A 17,516-nucleotide genomic window follows, 5' to 3' on the forward strand; every position below is an offset into this window, starting at 1 on the left:
AATACCAACGGATGCATTGTTACTCAAACTTCTGCTGTATGTGAGAGTGAACCTCTTTCCAGAGAGGAGGCTTTAATTATACTTACTCAGGCTGTATTAGTCATGCCTCAGCTCAGCTTGTCTATCCAAAATCCATTACCTATGCCTGAGGAGGCCTTGTTAGTTCACAAGTGAGTGCTAATTACACGACATTATGATACATAGGCCTCATCTTGCTGTAATCACAGTAATTAGGGAAATAAAGATGAGCTACATGAGCAGAGAGGCAGAAGAACCACAACTGTGGAGAACAAAAGATTCAAATTCAGTCGGTCTAGAAAACCCCGTAACCGTCCTTCAATGAATACATGAGTGAATGTGCACACGCATACACACACACACACACACGCTGACACACAAAAACACACATGTATCTCACATGTCAGTTAGAAAGTTGTGACTGCATCACTGATCTGTTGCCTCGCATGAACCGAGGGGGAGCGTGCACACACAGAGCATGAGTAATGAAACGCTTCACACTCATTTGGCTTTTGCACTTCAAATGAGATTGGCACGGCGCAGCGTCTAAAACACAACCATTAGATCTATAATGACTCCACAGCCTACTCCCCGTGGACTGACTACACACACGCACACGCGCACACACGCACACATGCGCACACACACACACACACACACACACACACACACACACACACAGCCCCCCAAATAGTCTATGTATTATGCATTCCACCCATCTGCCACTCTGTGAGCACTCAATCCCATGGGGAAGAGAGGGGAGGAGAGGGGGAGGAGAAGAGAGGGAGGCACTCACAGCTGGATGTAGGGGAGAGGGGTGAGCTCTCTCTCTCTCTCTCTCTTTCATTCTCTCTCTCCCCCTCTCTCCATCTGTATATCTGTCAGGTTGCTGGAATGTGAGGGGCTCACCTGTGTTTGGGCTTCTTCCTCACAGACAGGTATGAGCATATGGCTCTGGAGTATGAGTGATTTATAGATGCCCATACCTCTTCTGTGCGTGTGTGTGTGTGTGTGTGTGTGTGTGTGTGCGATCAGGGGGTTAGTGTTTACCACTTGGTGGATGTAGAAGGCCCAGCAGGAGATGGAAGCTGACCATCTGTAGCCGCAAGACTCAAAATGCCTGTGAAGATTCACTGTGTGTACACTACATGTGTGGAAAACAGTGCATATCAACAAAGTAACCCGCTCGTGTGTGTGAGATAGAGAGAAAGAGAAAGGGAGGTGTCTGTGTGTGTAGTGTGATCAAAGCAGATGCACAGAGAGCAGCGTCAAGCTAGATGAACAGTTAACACCAGCGCTGCCTTCATGATCAGATGTACAGCCTTGAAAATGTCCATGATTTTGGAAGCAATGCACTCACGCGTGCACAAGAAAAGGACACCACTTATCCCAAAATGAGTGTTGGTGAATCACAAGGCTTCTGCTTATTTATGTTGTTCTTAGCCAGCAAACCAACTGACAAAACAAGTTCCACTGCAGAGTGAGCTGGAGGCGAGAAGGGAGCAGCTTTAATAGCGCGTCTTTGTCTCACAGCTGCCAAACATTCACGCTGACCCAAACCAAAATGCAACCCCATGATCCTCATCTGCCCTATTACATCCTTCAGCTGTTTCCTTCTCACTGCTCTGTGTGTGTGTGTGTGTGTGCAAGTGTGTGTCTGCCTGGAGAAAACAGAGGCTTCGTTGTCACTGCGCTGTCTGAAGCAGCTGGGTATGCTTCAGATGTTTTTACACAAAGGATGAAATAGATAGATGAGGGAAATGAAGAGGGAGAGGACGAGGGTAAAAACAAAGACCATGAAGAGATAATATGAAAAAAATGCATGCATTCGTCAAATGTGACATGTTTGTTTACTTCAGATTTGTCTTGTTAATACCCATTGTGGCAAATAATTCACTTCTCAATACCAGTGTGTATTTTTTTTCCTCCCACATGTGATACCTTGTCCAACTAAAACAGGAAAGTGTCCCGGTGGACCAGAGCAATACCTTATCTGCTTTCCATAGATATTCTGTGTCTTATGTGTCAGTTTTGATTTGATCTTTGAAAAGCTAGCAGTGCATACATAAATACAGCTGTGAAAGTACTATTCATATCCTTTACTCAAGAGAAATGAGCAGTACCATCAATACTTAAGTCTTATTTAAGGAAAAGAACATAAAGGTGTATGAAGTCCTAACAGTTTAAACGAAAACTGAACCTTCATGAAGGCAGAATTTCTTGCACGGCTGCTGTATTAGACTGCATTAGTTTTAGCAAGATGTACATAATAAACTGACGGCTCAGTGTATATCGTTGAGTTGTTTAATCAATAACAATGAATCGTATTTTATAGGCTGGTCATAGGTTTTGTTTGTGAATTCTAATTGAATGCATATCTAACAAAACAAGCAGTGGTAACAAGAGCAGGAGGAGGCGCGGTTAGAGGGAGGGAGAGGAAGAAATGTGTTTGTGTTTCTATTTTAAACTGCAGTGTCGTGATAATATTTTGGGTCAGTACCAGTCAATCAATGCACATCAACGGGCCACTCCGGGAAAAAGACACTGGGGTTGAGAGTGTAAGGAGAGAAGGATCAATGTGATAATCTCCCTCTCTGGCCTGCACTAAAGGAATCCTCTGCCACTGATCTGAGCTCTCTGGTGACGCTACGTGTCTCCTCAGCGTTTTTAAAGATAAACTGACCCCATGATGAGCGCTCTCGCTTCGCCACTCTGACGCTTTTTGCATAGAAGCATCTGAAACTGGCCTCCCTCGAGTCTTTGTTCACAGTGAAGTGAGTGTGCAGACACAGGAGGTCTGATAAGGCCGACTCAAGGAAAACACAACACGAGTTTTGGCCGGGGAGAGAAACGGCTATCAAACAGGCTATTATGGGATTGGGTTTCCGCTCACATTACAAGACGCTTTGATACCTGGATTTTATCTTTTATGTTATCGTCTCACATCATGAATATAAACACACACTCACACACACACACACACAAAGATCCCACACACCCAGTGCCTGACTCAAAGGTGGGTGACTAAAAGGTAAAGGTAAGTGGAGACAACAGGTGTGTGCGTGTGTGCCTGTATGTGTGTTTGTGCACTTGCTACATAGTGAGGACAAGTTTTTACACATGTGTCCATGGATGATTCATGTTGTGGGGACATAAATATGTTAACGCAGTCACACTGTGGGGACTAACGATACTTTTGGGGACAAAATGTGGATCCCCATAATGTAAACCATTAAATTTTAGGGTGAAGACTCGGGGTAAGGTTATTCTTAGGCAAGTGGTGGTTATGGATATGGTTAGGGTACGCCTCCAGGAAATGAATTGAATACGTCCCCTCTGGTGGAATGTAGTGATTTGATTCTATAATTTGCTCCAAACCCCGTATTTTGTCCACAAATCAATCCACTGCAGTAAGAGTATTCTGGCCTGTTTTCAATGCAAATCAATTTGTCTCAAGTATTTTCCAAAATCAAGTTTGATTTATCATAATTCTAGCGCTGCAATGCACCGTCCTTGTTGCTTTAGACAAGTTAATTTCGATAAAAACAGAGTGAAATATTCTCACTGCACTAACAGGTTTAGATTCTATTTAAAGAAAATAAGCTTTTCAAGACTCAATTACACGCAGATAGTTTTTTGTCAAATTACACATACTTTTGAGACTTTAAGTTAATTCTGCTCAAAATAATTATTTATTTTTACTTAAGCAAGATTTGTAATGCAGGATTGTTTTGTGTGTAAGAGAGTATTTTAATATTGTTGTATTACTATTTTTACCTAGGTACAGATTTTGTACTTGTTCCACCACTTCGAGTGTGTGTACGTGTCTGTGTTTGAGATACAGATTATTAAAGATTCATTGCAACAGCCTGTGACATGTTTGCAACAATGCAAACCCTCAACACTTACTCTGGCACACACACACACACACACACACACACACTCACGTATGCATACACAGGTGTGCATGGAGTTGCAAGAGCCATTTGTTGAATGACGGGCTGTTTGGAGTTGAGGGGGGTGAGGGGGAGGTGGAGAGAGGTAGAAGTGGAGAAGGGAGGCAGAGGTGTGGAGGTGAAGACAAGCTGGATGTTCAGAAACAGACAGTCTTTGTGCCTTGAGGCTCAGTGAGTGAATGCATGTGTAACTAGGCAGAGCAGCTCTGTGGAGATGTGTGTGTGCGTGCGTGTGTGTGTGTGTGTGTGTCTGGGGAGGGGGTTGAATTAGTTCCAGTGTCCTCTGCTCTCAGGTCTCAGCTGTGGTGTAATTGATTAAATGAATTAGTATGAAATATAGAATTAAACTCCATGAAAAGGGTCACATGTTATCTAGACTTGGATGCGTGCGTGTGTCTATGTAGGCGGATGTGTGATTGGAATGAAATATGAAATTAGTCATGATGAATAGCACCATATGCACATTTGTAACTGAATTAACCACTTTGTGTTTGGAGCTCTAGCATAAATGAAATGTTCACCTCAGTGTGCTTCATCTTGCAGAGGGATGGCAGGTTGGGCAGGGAGGCTGTTTTAACTGTCAGGACGCTGCTTGTTTAGTATCTGTCCCAATATTTAGTGTCCAGGATGTACAGCAGGGTGGCAGATAAAGGGGAAAAACATATAAAATGCCTTAACCTCTACTGGAGGCAGGAACACCATTCTTCAAAAGGATCTTGAGGTGTTTTGATGATGCTGGCGGAAATGCTGCTGAACACCGAACGTGGTTGAAATCTGCTGATTGTGAAACATTGATCATATGAGTCCCATCATTTGATTAGTCAACAAGAGTGGTGGCAAAAGCACTTTTTAAGCATGATTTTTTTAGGGCATTGCATGCTGTTTATTTGATAGTTGACTTGAAATGAAAGGAAAGCGAGACAGAGGAGAGAGAAGGGAAAATGCCCGGCCAGATGTGAACAAGGGACTCAAAAAAACAAAAAAAATCTGACATCTTTAAACCTTTAAAATCTTCAAAGCATCTTTTACTGAACTGTAAGCAGCTTAACAATTTGGGAAATACCCCATTACAAGTAAAGGTCCTCTATTCAACATGTCACACAAGTACCTATACCTACCTATGAGAGCCTTTCATAATGTTATGTTTTCTAAATTACTGATGCAATAACATGCATGCACCATGTAGTTGGTTATGGTGGAGATCATTTCAACTACTCTTTCTTTTTGTGCAGTTAGGATGCAATTTCTCATCCGTCTCTGTATTTACCTCTCCCAGGCTAACACTAAAGGCACAAACCATATATGCATGGTACAAACACACATGTATACACTACAATACAACATCTGACAAGATTTCCTGACTGATGGACACAAACGTGCAGTTGGTGAGATCAGAGGCTTCTGGAACAAACAGGAAGCTAATATAATCTAATATCAGAGTCTGTCATCTCCTCTGGCCACACTTAATGTCAAATCCTCATGGGCTTTAAAGTGACTGTGTGTGTTTATTTTACTGACACAATCAGTAGGGAACGAGTGGCCATGACCAAACTTATGGCCGGCAGTGATGTGAGTCTACATACCGTAGTTGAGTCATGTTAGAGTGAAACTACCCGGCTATGACACACACCACATAAAATATCAGCCACAGAGAAGCTCTGTTTGCTGCCTAGCAGTCAGGCTTACGCAGACACTCACTCAGTCACACACACACTCACATATATTCACACATATGCACATACACTTGCAAACAAGTTAAGCCAGGGTGGCATAGTCTGGCAGGATGCAGCAGGCAGCAGAGGATTATAGCCAAAGCATATGTGCAAACAGCCCTGCAGACACACTTGCACACTCAACACACTCTCATGACAGAATGCAAACTGAGCATTAAAGGAACAAAGAACGTCTAGATGTGCACACTAGGTAAAAAATTATTTAGAGCTGTAGATGCCTCTGCACTTTCTTTGAAACCCGTCCAGTTCCATAACCTTTAGTTGAAAAGGGGAGTTTGGATGAGGCTGAACTTTTAAAACAGATGTGAACAGCATTCAGAAAGTGGGTGTGAAGTTCTTCGTTTATGAATCATAGCTGTAGATGTAGAGAACATTAGTGACAGCAACGGTGTCAAGCTGTTTTGCATGTAAAGCATGTGGTGTTGAGTGTCTGTCATCATGGCTGGAGGGTGTTTACATGTGCTCACCTTGTACCGTCTGCAGTTTTGTTCTTTTGACTGCTATCTGTGAGTTGTCTGTCTGGACTGGTTCTGTCACACAGGTGCTGCCTTCACACTCATTTCTGTTCCTTATTTGCCAGTAAAGCAAGCAGAGACGCAGACTTATCTGATGAAATCCACAGAGGAAGGTTGACGCACAACTTCGTCCAACGGCAAAAATAATTATTTGGAATAAAAAAGTTAAAAGTGTGATATTGAACTCCTAGAGGGTTTCGTCAGAAAATATAGAACAAGAACTCCAACATGGAGTTAGTCACTGGATAGTGAATACCCACCAATTAGTAACATTTTCTCCCACAAAATATCCAGCTCGTTTGGTGAGTGGATCAAAGGAATCAAAGGCTTGATGCAGCAGATTAACCTTGTGGGGAAGGCAGGGATTCGTCCTGCATTCAAAGTCATGAGGAGTGCGAACACTTGCAAGTCAACTCTTCAGATTATTATTGTGGTTTTACTATATTTATTTTTTGAAGTTCAAGCTCAATATGTGCATGCATGGCATCTGAAAAAGGGAGCATAGATTTATTCTTAAATGACAGGAGTTCTCCTTTTATGGGTTCTTTGGCTTCTTTCTGTGGAAAACACTGTAAACGAAACACAGTTTGCTAGGCCCTGCGGGCCTACATACTATCAGGAAAAACTGAAACAAATTCACAGGAAATAGATTTGTGACTGTATCACGTTACTCCTAAAACATGATCTATTTAGGTTTTTATTTATCTGTCTGGGAATTAACTCCATCACAAGAAATATTTTAGCTTGTAAACTAATTTTGACCCACATATTATTATTGTTATTGTATGGAAGGGAAAAAAAAAAAACCTGAGAAAAAACAAATAAAGAAACATGAAGACTCTGCAGAAGTTCTGGTTTGTCTCGATCAGCTTTCACTCTGCCAAATAAACTACCTTGGCAGCAGTACATCGGAAACCCATTACACTCTTCGGTATACACAGTGATTTAATGGCACCTTACCAACGTTTTACAACTTTTATCTCCGGCCTCTTCATTATTTTGTAGACTGCTCTCACTCTGTGTGTGTGTGTGTGTGTGTGTGTGTGTGTGTGTGTGTGTGTGTGTGTGTGTGAGAGAGAGAGAGAGAGAGAGAGAGAGAGAGAGAGAGAGAGAGAGAGAGAGTGGTGGTAGGCGGGTTTTCCGCCAGCAGGGTTTGGTTGATTCTCTATTGATTTGTTGGAGGGGCAGAGGAGGAGGAGGAGAAAGTGAAAGGGGAGGAGTGGAGGAGAAACCCCGGCCTGGTGAGGAAGAGAGAGATGTGATTGTGCGTGTTTTGGAGAGGAGAGCACAGAGTGATCGCAATCAAGGCGAAAGTCCGACCGCGGAGGGAGCGCACTCAAATCACGTGGGGCGTGGATTTATACAGGGGAAAAGTAAAAGTGTCGTCCGAGTGACTTGTGCTTGTACTTTGTTTTCCTCCTCTCTTTGCCTTCCCACTCCCTCCGCCCTGCATTCCGCGGAGCAGCTGTGTTTTAATGCCCCTGCGCACCCGAGGAGGAGAGGAAGGAGAGAAGAGTGAGGAGGAAGAGGCAGAAGAAGAAGAAGGAGAAGTGAGAAGTGAGAAGGCCTGGACACCAGCCCTCCTCGCCCTCTGGAGGTCTGTCCACTCTCCCCACCTGGCCCTGCATGGACGGGGATGGGGAGAGCCGGATGCTGTTGCCACGGGGCTGAGCGCCTCGCCTCCCCGTCTCTGGTGCGCCGCTTCCGGCCACTGCTGCTGCTGATCATCGCTCTCTGCTGCGGTGCTCACTTAGGTAACTAACTACACTTCAACGCCGCAACAACTAGTCTGTCTCTCGGAGATAATTGCAACAAATCTGTAATTTGACGCACTCTGTTATCCAATTTCGCACTAATTGCCGAGCGCTGCAACAACTACAACCAGGGTAACAACATTTCTTTTGACTCTGTTGCATGTAGTAGCAATCAGAGGCACTATCTTAGTTATTAAGTGCTTGTAATCATAGTGTGGCCGATCCTTGTGTTGGGCCCACTGCTGCCTGACAATGGCTCTCTCTCCAGCGGCAGTGCAGCAGTCTGTGCACGGATCGAGTTTCTCCTCCTCTCTCCTGGGCCGTCATTCTCCTGTCTGCCCCTTAATGGCTCATGGAGGAGGGGAAGAGAGGGTGACTACCTCTCATCATGTCCATATATTACAGCTGCACTCTGAACAGTATTGGAAAAAATAAAAACAATCTATCAGAGTGTCAATCTGATCATGAAAAGTTAGGATCAGGTGCCGTGTTGTAAATCTGACTAAATCTTTTGTGGGATGCAGTTCATGTCCAGTTGCATGATCCAAATTAATAAAATACTTCACAAGAAATAGTATCAAAGTGATTAAAGTTCCACAAGGTAGACTCTTTGAAAGAAAAAGCATAGTAATGCTTTTCTGAACAGCTGCGTTTGTCTTCTAACGAGCACCAGAAGCAGAAACTCTCACGTCCCAATCTGAGTGAAATGAAGGACAGAAAGGAAAGCAAAGCATTAAACAAAGGAAGAGTGTGTTCACCAAAGGGTTAAAATGTGTTTCTGAGGTTTGTTAACACAAAAACATAATATCACTCCCTTTCTTTGCTTTACAGAGGACAAACCTCAGATTTACCACATTGCTTGTTGGTTTTAAATTCATTTGGTGAAGTTCGGCCAAGGCTCAGATGCATTTTTTATTCAATGCGAAAAGCAGTATAGTGTCTCTGCAGAAACTAGCTTTTTTCGGGGCCAAGCCTGTGTGTGTTGCTGTGTGCGCAGGGGGTCGGCTGTTGTGGTGGCTGTCTGTTGAGCAGTCACACCTCCAGTAATTAGTTTAACACGGCTCAGGCAGCGGGACAAAACCGCCTCTGCACACAGCCTGGTGGGAAGAGGGAGACCCACTTCACATTAAAGACCCTCCTGGCACCTTCTGCTACATGTGCGTCGCCTGGAAAGAATGTGTATTATTTAGTCTGTTTAGCCAAACAGAAGAGTTTAATGTGTTATAACTTGTACATATTTCATTGTCGCTGCAGCCGTCAGCTCCATATGTGTCTGTTTAGACGGGGAGACAGGAATGTGTGAATTGTTGACTATTGTTCGCACTCCAGAGTGTCTGAGAGAGAGAGATCGCATGCTGTAGTGAGCTCCTGTTAAGCTTCACATCTCTAGGCTTGTAGGGCTGTTTGTGCGATTTGAGCTCAGTGTGTGAGAGAGTGCACACAACAAGGTGATCAATAAGCACTTCTCAGGCCATTCCCTCGGTTGAGAGATGATCCCAGTAGATCCTTTTCTGATCTCCGGAGATCAGAGAAGTTGGAGGCTGTCAGAGAGGGAGACAAAGAATCGCTAAAACCCAGCCTGAGAGATTCAGCTGGTGGATCTTTTGACCTCTGTCTGATGGTAGAGATGGTGCCTCAGGATGCAGGGAAGAGAGGTGACCGGGGGGGTGAGGAGACTCGGCCGGGGAATCAGAATGAGAACTGAACCAGAGCAGTGCTGATGGAGGGAGATGGTTCGAGCTGGGGAAAGAAATCTGACAACAGATGAGGCTTGAGAGTAAGGAAGAAATGAGACCTGTGAGATGATAAAGGCAGCTGGGAGAGGGGGGTGGAGTGAAAAAGAGAGTTTAATACTGTGGTATGACATGGAAGGAGTGGTGTGGGCATTGCTGGCTGCTTCATTGTGTCTATATTAGATACTCACCCCAGGGCATGAAACAAACCAGGCTCTGGATGTGTTGAACAGCCTTCGTGCTGCAGCTCCTCACATGAACAGTTCTTTATTCCCTTCTTAGCAATATTTTCAAGTATATTCAGTATTCATCACCCAGACTAGACTTACCGCAAATTGCTTATTTATATGCATAGATTAAATTCCTCTTTTGAAAGTACTGCTATGCATGCTTAGAAAGGGCGCTGAGGAGGACAGCTGCACAAAAGGGAGATCATGTGAAGCCTTGAAGAACAAAAGTATCAAAATCGTGCTTTCATATTTATTCAGAATATTTTAATCAGCATCTGAAAATCCTTGCTGCGTTCACAAGAGTGCAGGGTCAGCTACAGAGCGGCGCAGTGGGAGCTGGTGTGTTGTCAGAGAGGTTTTAACCTTCCGTAAGTCAGTGGTTTGAACCCCAGTTCTTCAGTTACAGGGTCGACTCCCTTCTTGATACGTCACCCTGCTGGGAAAATGTCAGTGAATGAGTGCTTTTGTGTGTTTTTTAGAGCAGCTCATGATTCTGATACCTTCGAAAGAGAATAAACCCACCCCGATTAGATTGGGAGCGGTATTTAGGTACTGCGGGGCAGATAGAAGGGAGAGAAGGAGGCTGTTGGTGCACCAGTCAAAGACACAATGCGTTCTCAGTACTCAGACTGTCTGTACAGTGGTGGTTGGCATGGAAGGCAGCCTGTGTGTGTGTGTGTGTGTGTGCGTGTGTGTGTGTGTGTGTGTGTGTGTCAGTATTTAACGGGCAGGAGAGAGATTCTGAAGCAGGGTGTGAGTGGGGGTCTGTACCTGCACCCTGATTCCTAAAACTCAGAGCACTACTGCCCCCAAATGGTGGCGCCCAACTCCTTCATGCCCCACAATCAAATAAACGTACAAAGAGTGGAGCTGGAATGTGCTGCCTGCTTGTGTGTGGTTGTTAAGTGATGGTGTGACATTAAGGGAATCTGTTGATTTCAGTGGAAACCATGTACTTTCTGGATTTGCTTGGCTATTAGGAGATCATACCACCATGTGATGATCACTGACTGTGTGTTTAACGGAAGCACAACCAGCATTCTTTCTAAGATAGCTATTTGTGTGTGTGTGTGTGTGTGTGTGTGTGTGTGTGTGTGTGTGTGTGTGTGTGCAGCTGCCCATACACTGCAGAGCCTCTCTCTGGCCTAATCTAATAGGAGCACGCTGTGACTGATGCATTAGGTCTGGTCTCTAATCTCTCACTCTCGCTCTAACTCCCTCTCTCTCTGATGATCTATGATATAAAAGGCTGGTTTGACCCTTGTTACATTCAGAAATGTAGCAATAGATAAAACATCAGGGACAATTTTGGACCAAGTCATTTGTTCCTGATGGTATACGGGGGCAGAATGATAAGTCTTTTAGATGCATTTCCTCTGGTGCTTGTATTTACGGCTGTAAACAAACACCAAAGTGACAAAAAAACACAACTTGCTAGATTTAATAAATGTACAATCTGGACTATATATATTTACGTATTTCTTGTATACAACACCCTCAGAAATGACTACACACCTTGTGTTGTCGTGCTCCGTCTGTCTGCAATACTGCTTGTTTTATGTGCACCCTGGCAGTATTATCTCTCTCCTTGTGGGGAAACATTTCTTATCTTTTCTTTCTGGCTGCTCTTTGGTTTATTACACTTCAGGTTTATTACACTTACAGAGCGGCACTGCCGATTGATCAAGACTTTCAAACAGCGGCCGCTTCTTCTTCCCGTTTTATGAGGTTGAATTGTAACAGCCCGGTAGCATTTGTGTTTAACTTCAAAGCTGTCTACACACCTTAGTTGTCTTCTGTGTGTACATGAACTTTCCCTTTCTAGTTGCAGTAAAGTGTAGTACGTACCTGCATTATCAGACATTTTAGCTGGTCAGGTATCACTATCGCTGTTCCTGTAATAATATCACTTTGCTAACAATAAATCTACACCTCACTCTCTGTCCTCTCCAGGTCAGTGCCAGGTGGCCACGCCTCAGTGCCGTATCCAGAAGTGCACCACCGACTTCGTCTCCCTGACATCCCACCTGACGCCGGCCGTGGATGGCTTTCACACTGAATTTTGCAAGGCTTTGCGCGCATACTCGGCCTGCACCCAGAGGACGGCCAAGTCCTGCCGGGGAAACCTGGTCTTCCACTCGGCTGTGCTGGGCATCTCCGACCTCATGAGCCAGAGGAATTGCTCCAGAGATGGGCCCACTTCATCCACGCACCCCGAGGTCCCTCACGAACCCTGCAACTACCACAGTCGCACCCAGCACGCCCACGCGCACTCCCACGTGCACGCACACACACATCCCCACGCTCACGGCCACGGTCACTCCCGGCCTGCTTACCTGTTCTGCGGGCTGTTCGGGGACCCACACCTGAGGACATTTAAGGACAGCTTCCAGACTTGTAAGGTGGAGGGGGCGTGGCCTCTCATTGATAATGACTATCTGTCAGTACAGGTCACTAATGTTCCCGTGGTACCCGGCTCCAGTGCCACAGCGACCAATAAGGTGAGATGAGAACTGCTCTAAAGGGGAAGCAGAGAGAAATGGGCTTTTTGGGGTCTAATTTGCTGTTATTAAGGCTGAAAGAGTTTCCTAAGTGAGAGCAGCTGGTGTAATCTAGTTTATTTCTCTGTGTGTGTGTGTGTGTGTGTGTGTGTGTCTGTTTGTGTGAGACACATTTTCTATAATGACCTCCAAGTTGCTTTTCTGTGCCTCAGAGTAAGAAATCTTATCAATGTGAGGCTGGAAAATACCCTTGCTCTCCCTGCTCTACTTTTCTCTCTCTTTCTGAGTCACAAGTGTGGGACAAACAGCCCGATGTTGTGACTTATCTCTTGTGACTGAAGCAGTGTTGGAAAGCTAACTTGGTTAATGGCTACATATAGCCTGACTTCTAATAACATGGAATGAGATGTGTGAAAGGACCCTCTGTTTACTTATGTGTGTGTTTGCAAGTGCTTGTGTGTGCGTGTCTCATAAGTGGCGCTCCTTATATACTCAGCTTAAAGCACTGAGTGTGTTAAAGGTCCTTACCCCTTAATGACAAAAAGGACACACACACATGCTCGCAAACACACACGAACACCACCAAATGGATGACGACCCACACAAGGTGATCTTTGTGGTGTTAAAGAAGCTATGTTGATGTTTCCCCGGATGATCTGCCCTCTCTAGCTTAGTCGATAGCTTTAATTATTAAAACACATACACACCCATGCATACACTTAGCCATGCACACCCTGGTAGAAACACACACACACATTAAGAAAATAGTAGGGTTGCTACACTGTGGAGCTAAAGGTTTGACCTTGTGTCAGAGGTGGGGCAAGTTATTAGTCACAATTATTAGGGAGACACACACACACACACTCTCTCTTGCACACACAGACGTATGCACACACACACACATTAACAGCCCTCCAGGCTTAATGGCCTGCCAGGCCCCATTCCTCACGGCTGTCATGTGAACAAAGCAGCCATTCACCGGAACTATGATGCTAGTGCTAACCGTAATGCTCACACCACACCCTGCGCCCACCGCTGCCTCCACTCACCACTGGAGCCCTGTGTGTTTCTGCGTGTGTGTGAGCGTTTGTCAGCATGTTTGCATAGCTGTGTCAAATTACAACTTGTTAAAAAGTCATTTAGTCATTTCTCAAATGTAGTGTGATGAGAGTCAATAACCTGTGTAATGGGTCAGTGTTAATATTTGTGAGTCTGTGTGTGTGTATGTGTGTGTATGAGTGTGTATTTGTGTGTGTGTGTGAGAGAGAGAGAGAGAGAGAGAGAGAGAGAGAGAGAGAGAGGGAGAGACACCTTTCACCTCATATCTAGGGCTGCAGCCATTTATAATTTTCATTATCAAGATATTTTTTTGGAGATCGGTTATCAAAGTAGTTGCTGATTAGTTTCTTTTGATTAATGATCAAATTAGTTAGGGCTGCAACTAATTATTTTTAACAATTTTGCAAAGTAATTTGGTGATTATTTTCTCGATTAATCATCAATTAATTATTTCTGTGAAATTACCAAATATAGTGAAAAATGACACAATTTCACAGAGCCCAAAGTGAAGTCTTCGTATTGCTTGCTTTGTCCAAATATCAGTCAAAAGAAGATCATTCATAGGATTAATGACACCACATGACAAAGAAAGGCCCCAAAACCTCACACTGGGGAAGCTGAAATTAGATGCTGATCATTAGCAACTGACTAATTGATTAATCTACTAATTGTTTGTCCTGTATCAAAGGACTTCCTTTTGTAACAGTATATCAGTTCTTGTATTTTCACACTGTCATTCATTGAACGCACTCTAAACTTGTCTCTACTGCTACCTGATGCTCCCTCTCTACAGATCACCATCATCTTCAAGCCCTTTGAGGGTTGCACGGACCAGCGGGTCTACCAGGCGTTCACAGACAACCTCCCCGCTGCCTTTGATGATGGAACTGTGAGCAGTGGAGACCCCGTCCACAATTCTGCTGGAGCAGACGGCACAACTGGGAAGGTCCGTGCTCTGTGGATCTCTGAGCGCAGCCCAGGGCGCCACGTGGAGCTGCACGCCGGCTACATCGGCGTAACTGTAATCGTTCGCCAGCTGGGCCGCTACCTGACCCTGGCAGTGCGGATCCCAGAGGAGCTGGCTCAGGCCTATGACGCCACCCAGGACCTGCAGCTCTGTCTGAACGGCTGCCCCAGCGGAGAACGCATTGACCAGGCAGGCCACCTTCCCCTGCCCCTATCCCCTCCCGCGCTCGGCCTGCAGCTTCAGCAGCTGCGTCGGCCCAGCTACTCCTCACAGACACAAGCATCGCCCTATGGTGCCATACAGGTTTTCAGCGTGGAGGGGGCGAAGGAACACTGCAGGGAGCAGCTGGAGGTGCAGGACATTTACTTCCACTCCTGCGTCTTTGATCTACTGACCACTGGGGATGCTAACTTCACAGTGGCGGCGTACAGCGCCTTGAAGGACATGGAGAGTCTCCACCCGCACAGGGATAGATGGAGGATCTACCCACGCGGCTCTGCCACCTCCACCTTACACTCTGATTCTCAACCTATCCAACAGCTCGCTCTGCTCCTGCTGTCTGCTCTGAGCGTGGCGTTGGTCTAAGAGCCGGAGTGGGGGTCTTTGTGTGGGCTTGTGTATGTGTGTGCACTAGAAAGAAAGTTTTTCGCTGAGCACTGATACTGAGCACTGATTCCTCCGTCACGTAGAGAGGAGACAGCAGGCCGGACAGTTCCTGGGAGCTGGTGTTTTTGTAGGGGAGGTGGCAGAGCTCCCAGCGGGCACAGGAGATACTGGCAACACTTACTGCCTCTTACCTGGCAGAATCAGCACTCTGGGGAATAACGCAGGAGGCGTGATGACGGCTTTCGCAATCTGTCTTCATCTTTGTATAGGACGGTCAACAGTGACACAAATGTACCTGTGTGGGGGGAATTGAGTGTGCGGATATACACTCCGAACTGTAAATAGCTTGTCTTCAGTGCACAGTGTAATGGCGTAGAGTTTGTTTGTTTGTGTCATTTGATGTGATTTTTCTTTAATACCTCAGACAGAGGATGTTTGTTTTAACAGAAGCACTTTATTTAGATTTTTTTTTTTTTTTTTAACAAATCCACATCAGTGTTTCTTCCTCTCACTCACTGTCCTCCACCAAAATATCCAATGGCTCAAGTTTCGAAGACTATCTATGATTTGATTTTTGATCCTTTCACAGTGAAAGTCTGTTGAATCCAGTGAGCTGCCATTTTCGTTAAAATGCATCTTTCTTCCTGTAGCTGATTTGACTCGGCCTGTCATTTTAAGTCAGTCAATGTGAGTTGTTCTCTTTTGAATGTATTATGAATATTGTCACAGCAAATGCCATCAGTACTATTTTGTTTCTGTATGAATTTGTTGTTTCTCCTCAGTCCTGATTTCAAATATGTGCGAGTGTGTGTCAAAATGTGTGTCTGGCTGCATCAGTGTTTTTTTTTTTTGTTTGTTTTTTTCCAACCAGTTGTTGACATGCTTGGATGTGTTTTAATTTCCTCTGAGAATCATGCCAGAGGTAGGAAGATGTCGATACCGGCTCATGTGTGTTGCTCATGGTTTTCTTTGTTGTATTAATTTGAGCCAAAGACAGATAATGTATGGTTTTCATGTACAAAGGAAATCATAACTCACCGCCAACCAGCACTCTTCTCCTACTCACACTCTCTCTCTTCTTTGTTGCTACTGTAGACAGTTTTCCTCTTACTGCCAGAATTGACGAGCTGCTCCTTACTGGAATACGTGTAAGATACTGGAGTGTTGACCAAACAATGCAAATCACTGAGAAAACTTTACCACACTGTCTGCTGACACATATGCTTCAGCAGTGAGCTGTGGGAAATGTATGCTGTTTGATACCTGACAGAAATGCCAACCCTGAAAACTATGAGCCTTTTTAACATGTACCATTCTGTATAATTATGTCCCATTCGGTTGGCCATGTAAGCTTAATCTCAGTTTTTGGCATTGTGATCTCTCCCATCATGTGTGAGTGTCAGTTTGGTAAAGAGTGACTGGTCAATGTTGAAATACTTAACTTATTTATGAACGTAGTGTCCTGTAGAGGAAGTTAAGCTCCATATTCTTGCTGTTGGATAATAATTTAAAAAAATGTCAGATGTGATTGTACTGCCACCTAGTGGTGCTCTGTTGCTATGTCAGTGTGTTACTCAAGGCGCTCAAAAAAAAAACAAAACAAGGAAAAAAAACTGTGTGCAAGTGTTTTATTTAAAAAACAATAAACAATAAAATGGTTCAAGCTTCTGTCCTGTTTATTAATGTCACATTCACAGGCCTATAACAAAACAGGACACGAGAAATGCATCTTTTTAAACTTCCAAAAACCTAATTTTTCCCTACAATTCAGTGAATTCAGAGTGACAGATGAGAAAAAATACACTCACAAACACACACAAACATATGTAACGGTAGCCTGCGTGCGCTAACCCATCTGTCTGAGGTTGGGCTCCGATCAGATACCAGGTTTGGCCTCACAAGCACAATCGGTTTTCAACTGTCACAGTCGGCAACACCTGGGATGTCGATGAGAAAGAGGCTGAAAGAGGCGCGACAAAAGATTTGTAGCATTGAGATCTACTCCTGAGATCCTGACAGTGGAAAATTTCCCATTTAATCCATGAGATTCCTAATCCAAAACTCAATGTAAGGGCATTATCATTAAGACAGACACAAGAGTGGTCTTCTTCCAGAGCAGAAATCCTCACTGAGCAGACTTCAGACAAGAAAGAGTTCCCCTTTCTGGGTTAGTCTTCTTTTCAAGGTCACATGGTGCATCAGCAGCCCTCCGTTTCCAAACATCTGAAAGGACGAATGCATTAACATCTTTGAAATAACTGCATTTCATATAAGATAAAACACATTTTCACCATTTCCAACAACACTGTGAAGGTGAGTGAAAACCTGCTTATTTTCTGACTTTACTCCAAATAAAATCCACTTACCACTTAATAACAACGTAAGTGGTCATCAATGTGTTAAACACGATGATCTTCATGAGAAGCAGCCTCGTAATCATGACA

The 17,516-nt window shown here is 44.4% G+C and overlaps 1 protein-coding gene across 1 annotated transcript; it reads left to right on the forward strand.

The window, feature by feature from the left end:
* The first annotated feature begins 7,480 nt into the window (after positions 1 to 7,480).
* Positions 7,481 to 16,739, forward strand: rgmb (repulsive guidance molecule BMP co-receptor b). The gene is made up of 3 exons (XM_076730142.1): positions 7,481 to 7,976; positions 11,893 to 12,440; positions 14,293 to 16,739. Exons 1-3 carry the CDS (start codon positions 7,859 to 7,861, stop codon positions 15,049 to 15,051), a joined length of 1,425 nt encoding a protein of 474 aa, XP_076586257.1. The 5' UTR covers positions 7,481 to 7,858; the 3' UTR covers positions 15,052 to 16,739.
* Positions 16,740 to 17,516: the final 777 nt, after the last annotated feature.

Source organism: Chaetodon auriga, chromosome 5 (assembly GCF_051107435.1).
Source record: "Chaetodon auriga isolate fChaAug3 chromosome 5, fChaAug3.hap1, whole genome shotgun sequence".
Lineage (NCBI taxonomy): Eukaryota > Metazoa > Chordata > Actinopteri > Chaetodontiformes > Chaetodontidae > Chaetodon > Chaetodon auriga.

Bases quoted from the DNA above. Each gene is read 5' to 3' on its own strand.
- rgmb (XM_076730142.1), top strand. From the start codon at position 7,859: ATGGGGAGAGCCGGATGCTGTTGCCACGGGGCTGAGCGCCTCGCCTCC. The intron at 7,977-11,892 runs GTAACTAACTAC...TGTCCTCTCCAG, and splicing joins CTGCTGCGGTGCTCACTTAG to GTCAGTGCCAGGTGGCCACG. The intron at 12,441-14,292 runs GTGAGATGAGAA...CCCTCTCTACAG, and splicing joins GTGCCACAGCGACCAATAAG to ATCACCATCATCTTCAAGCC.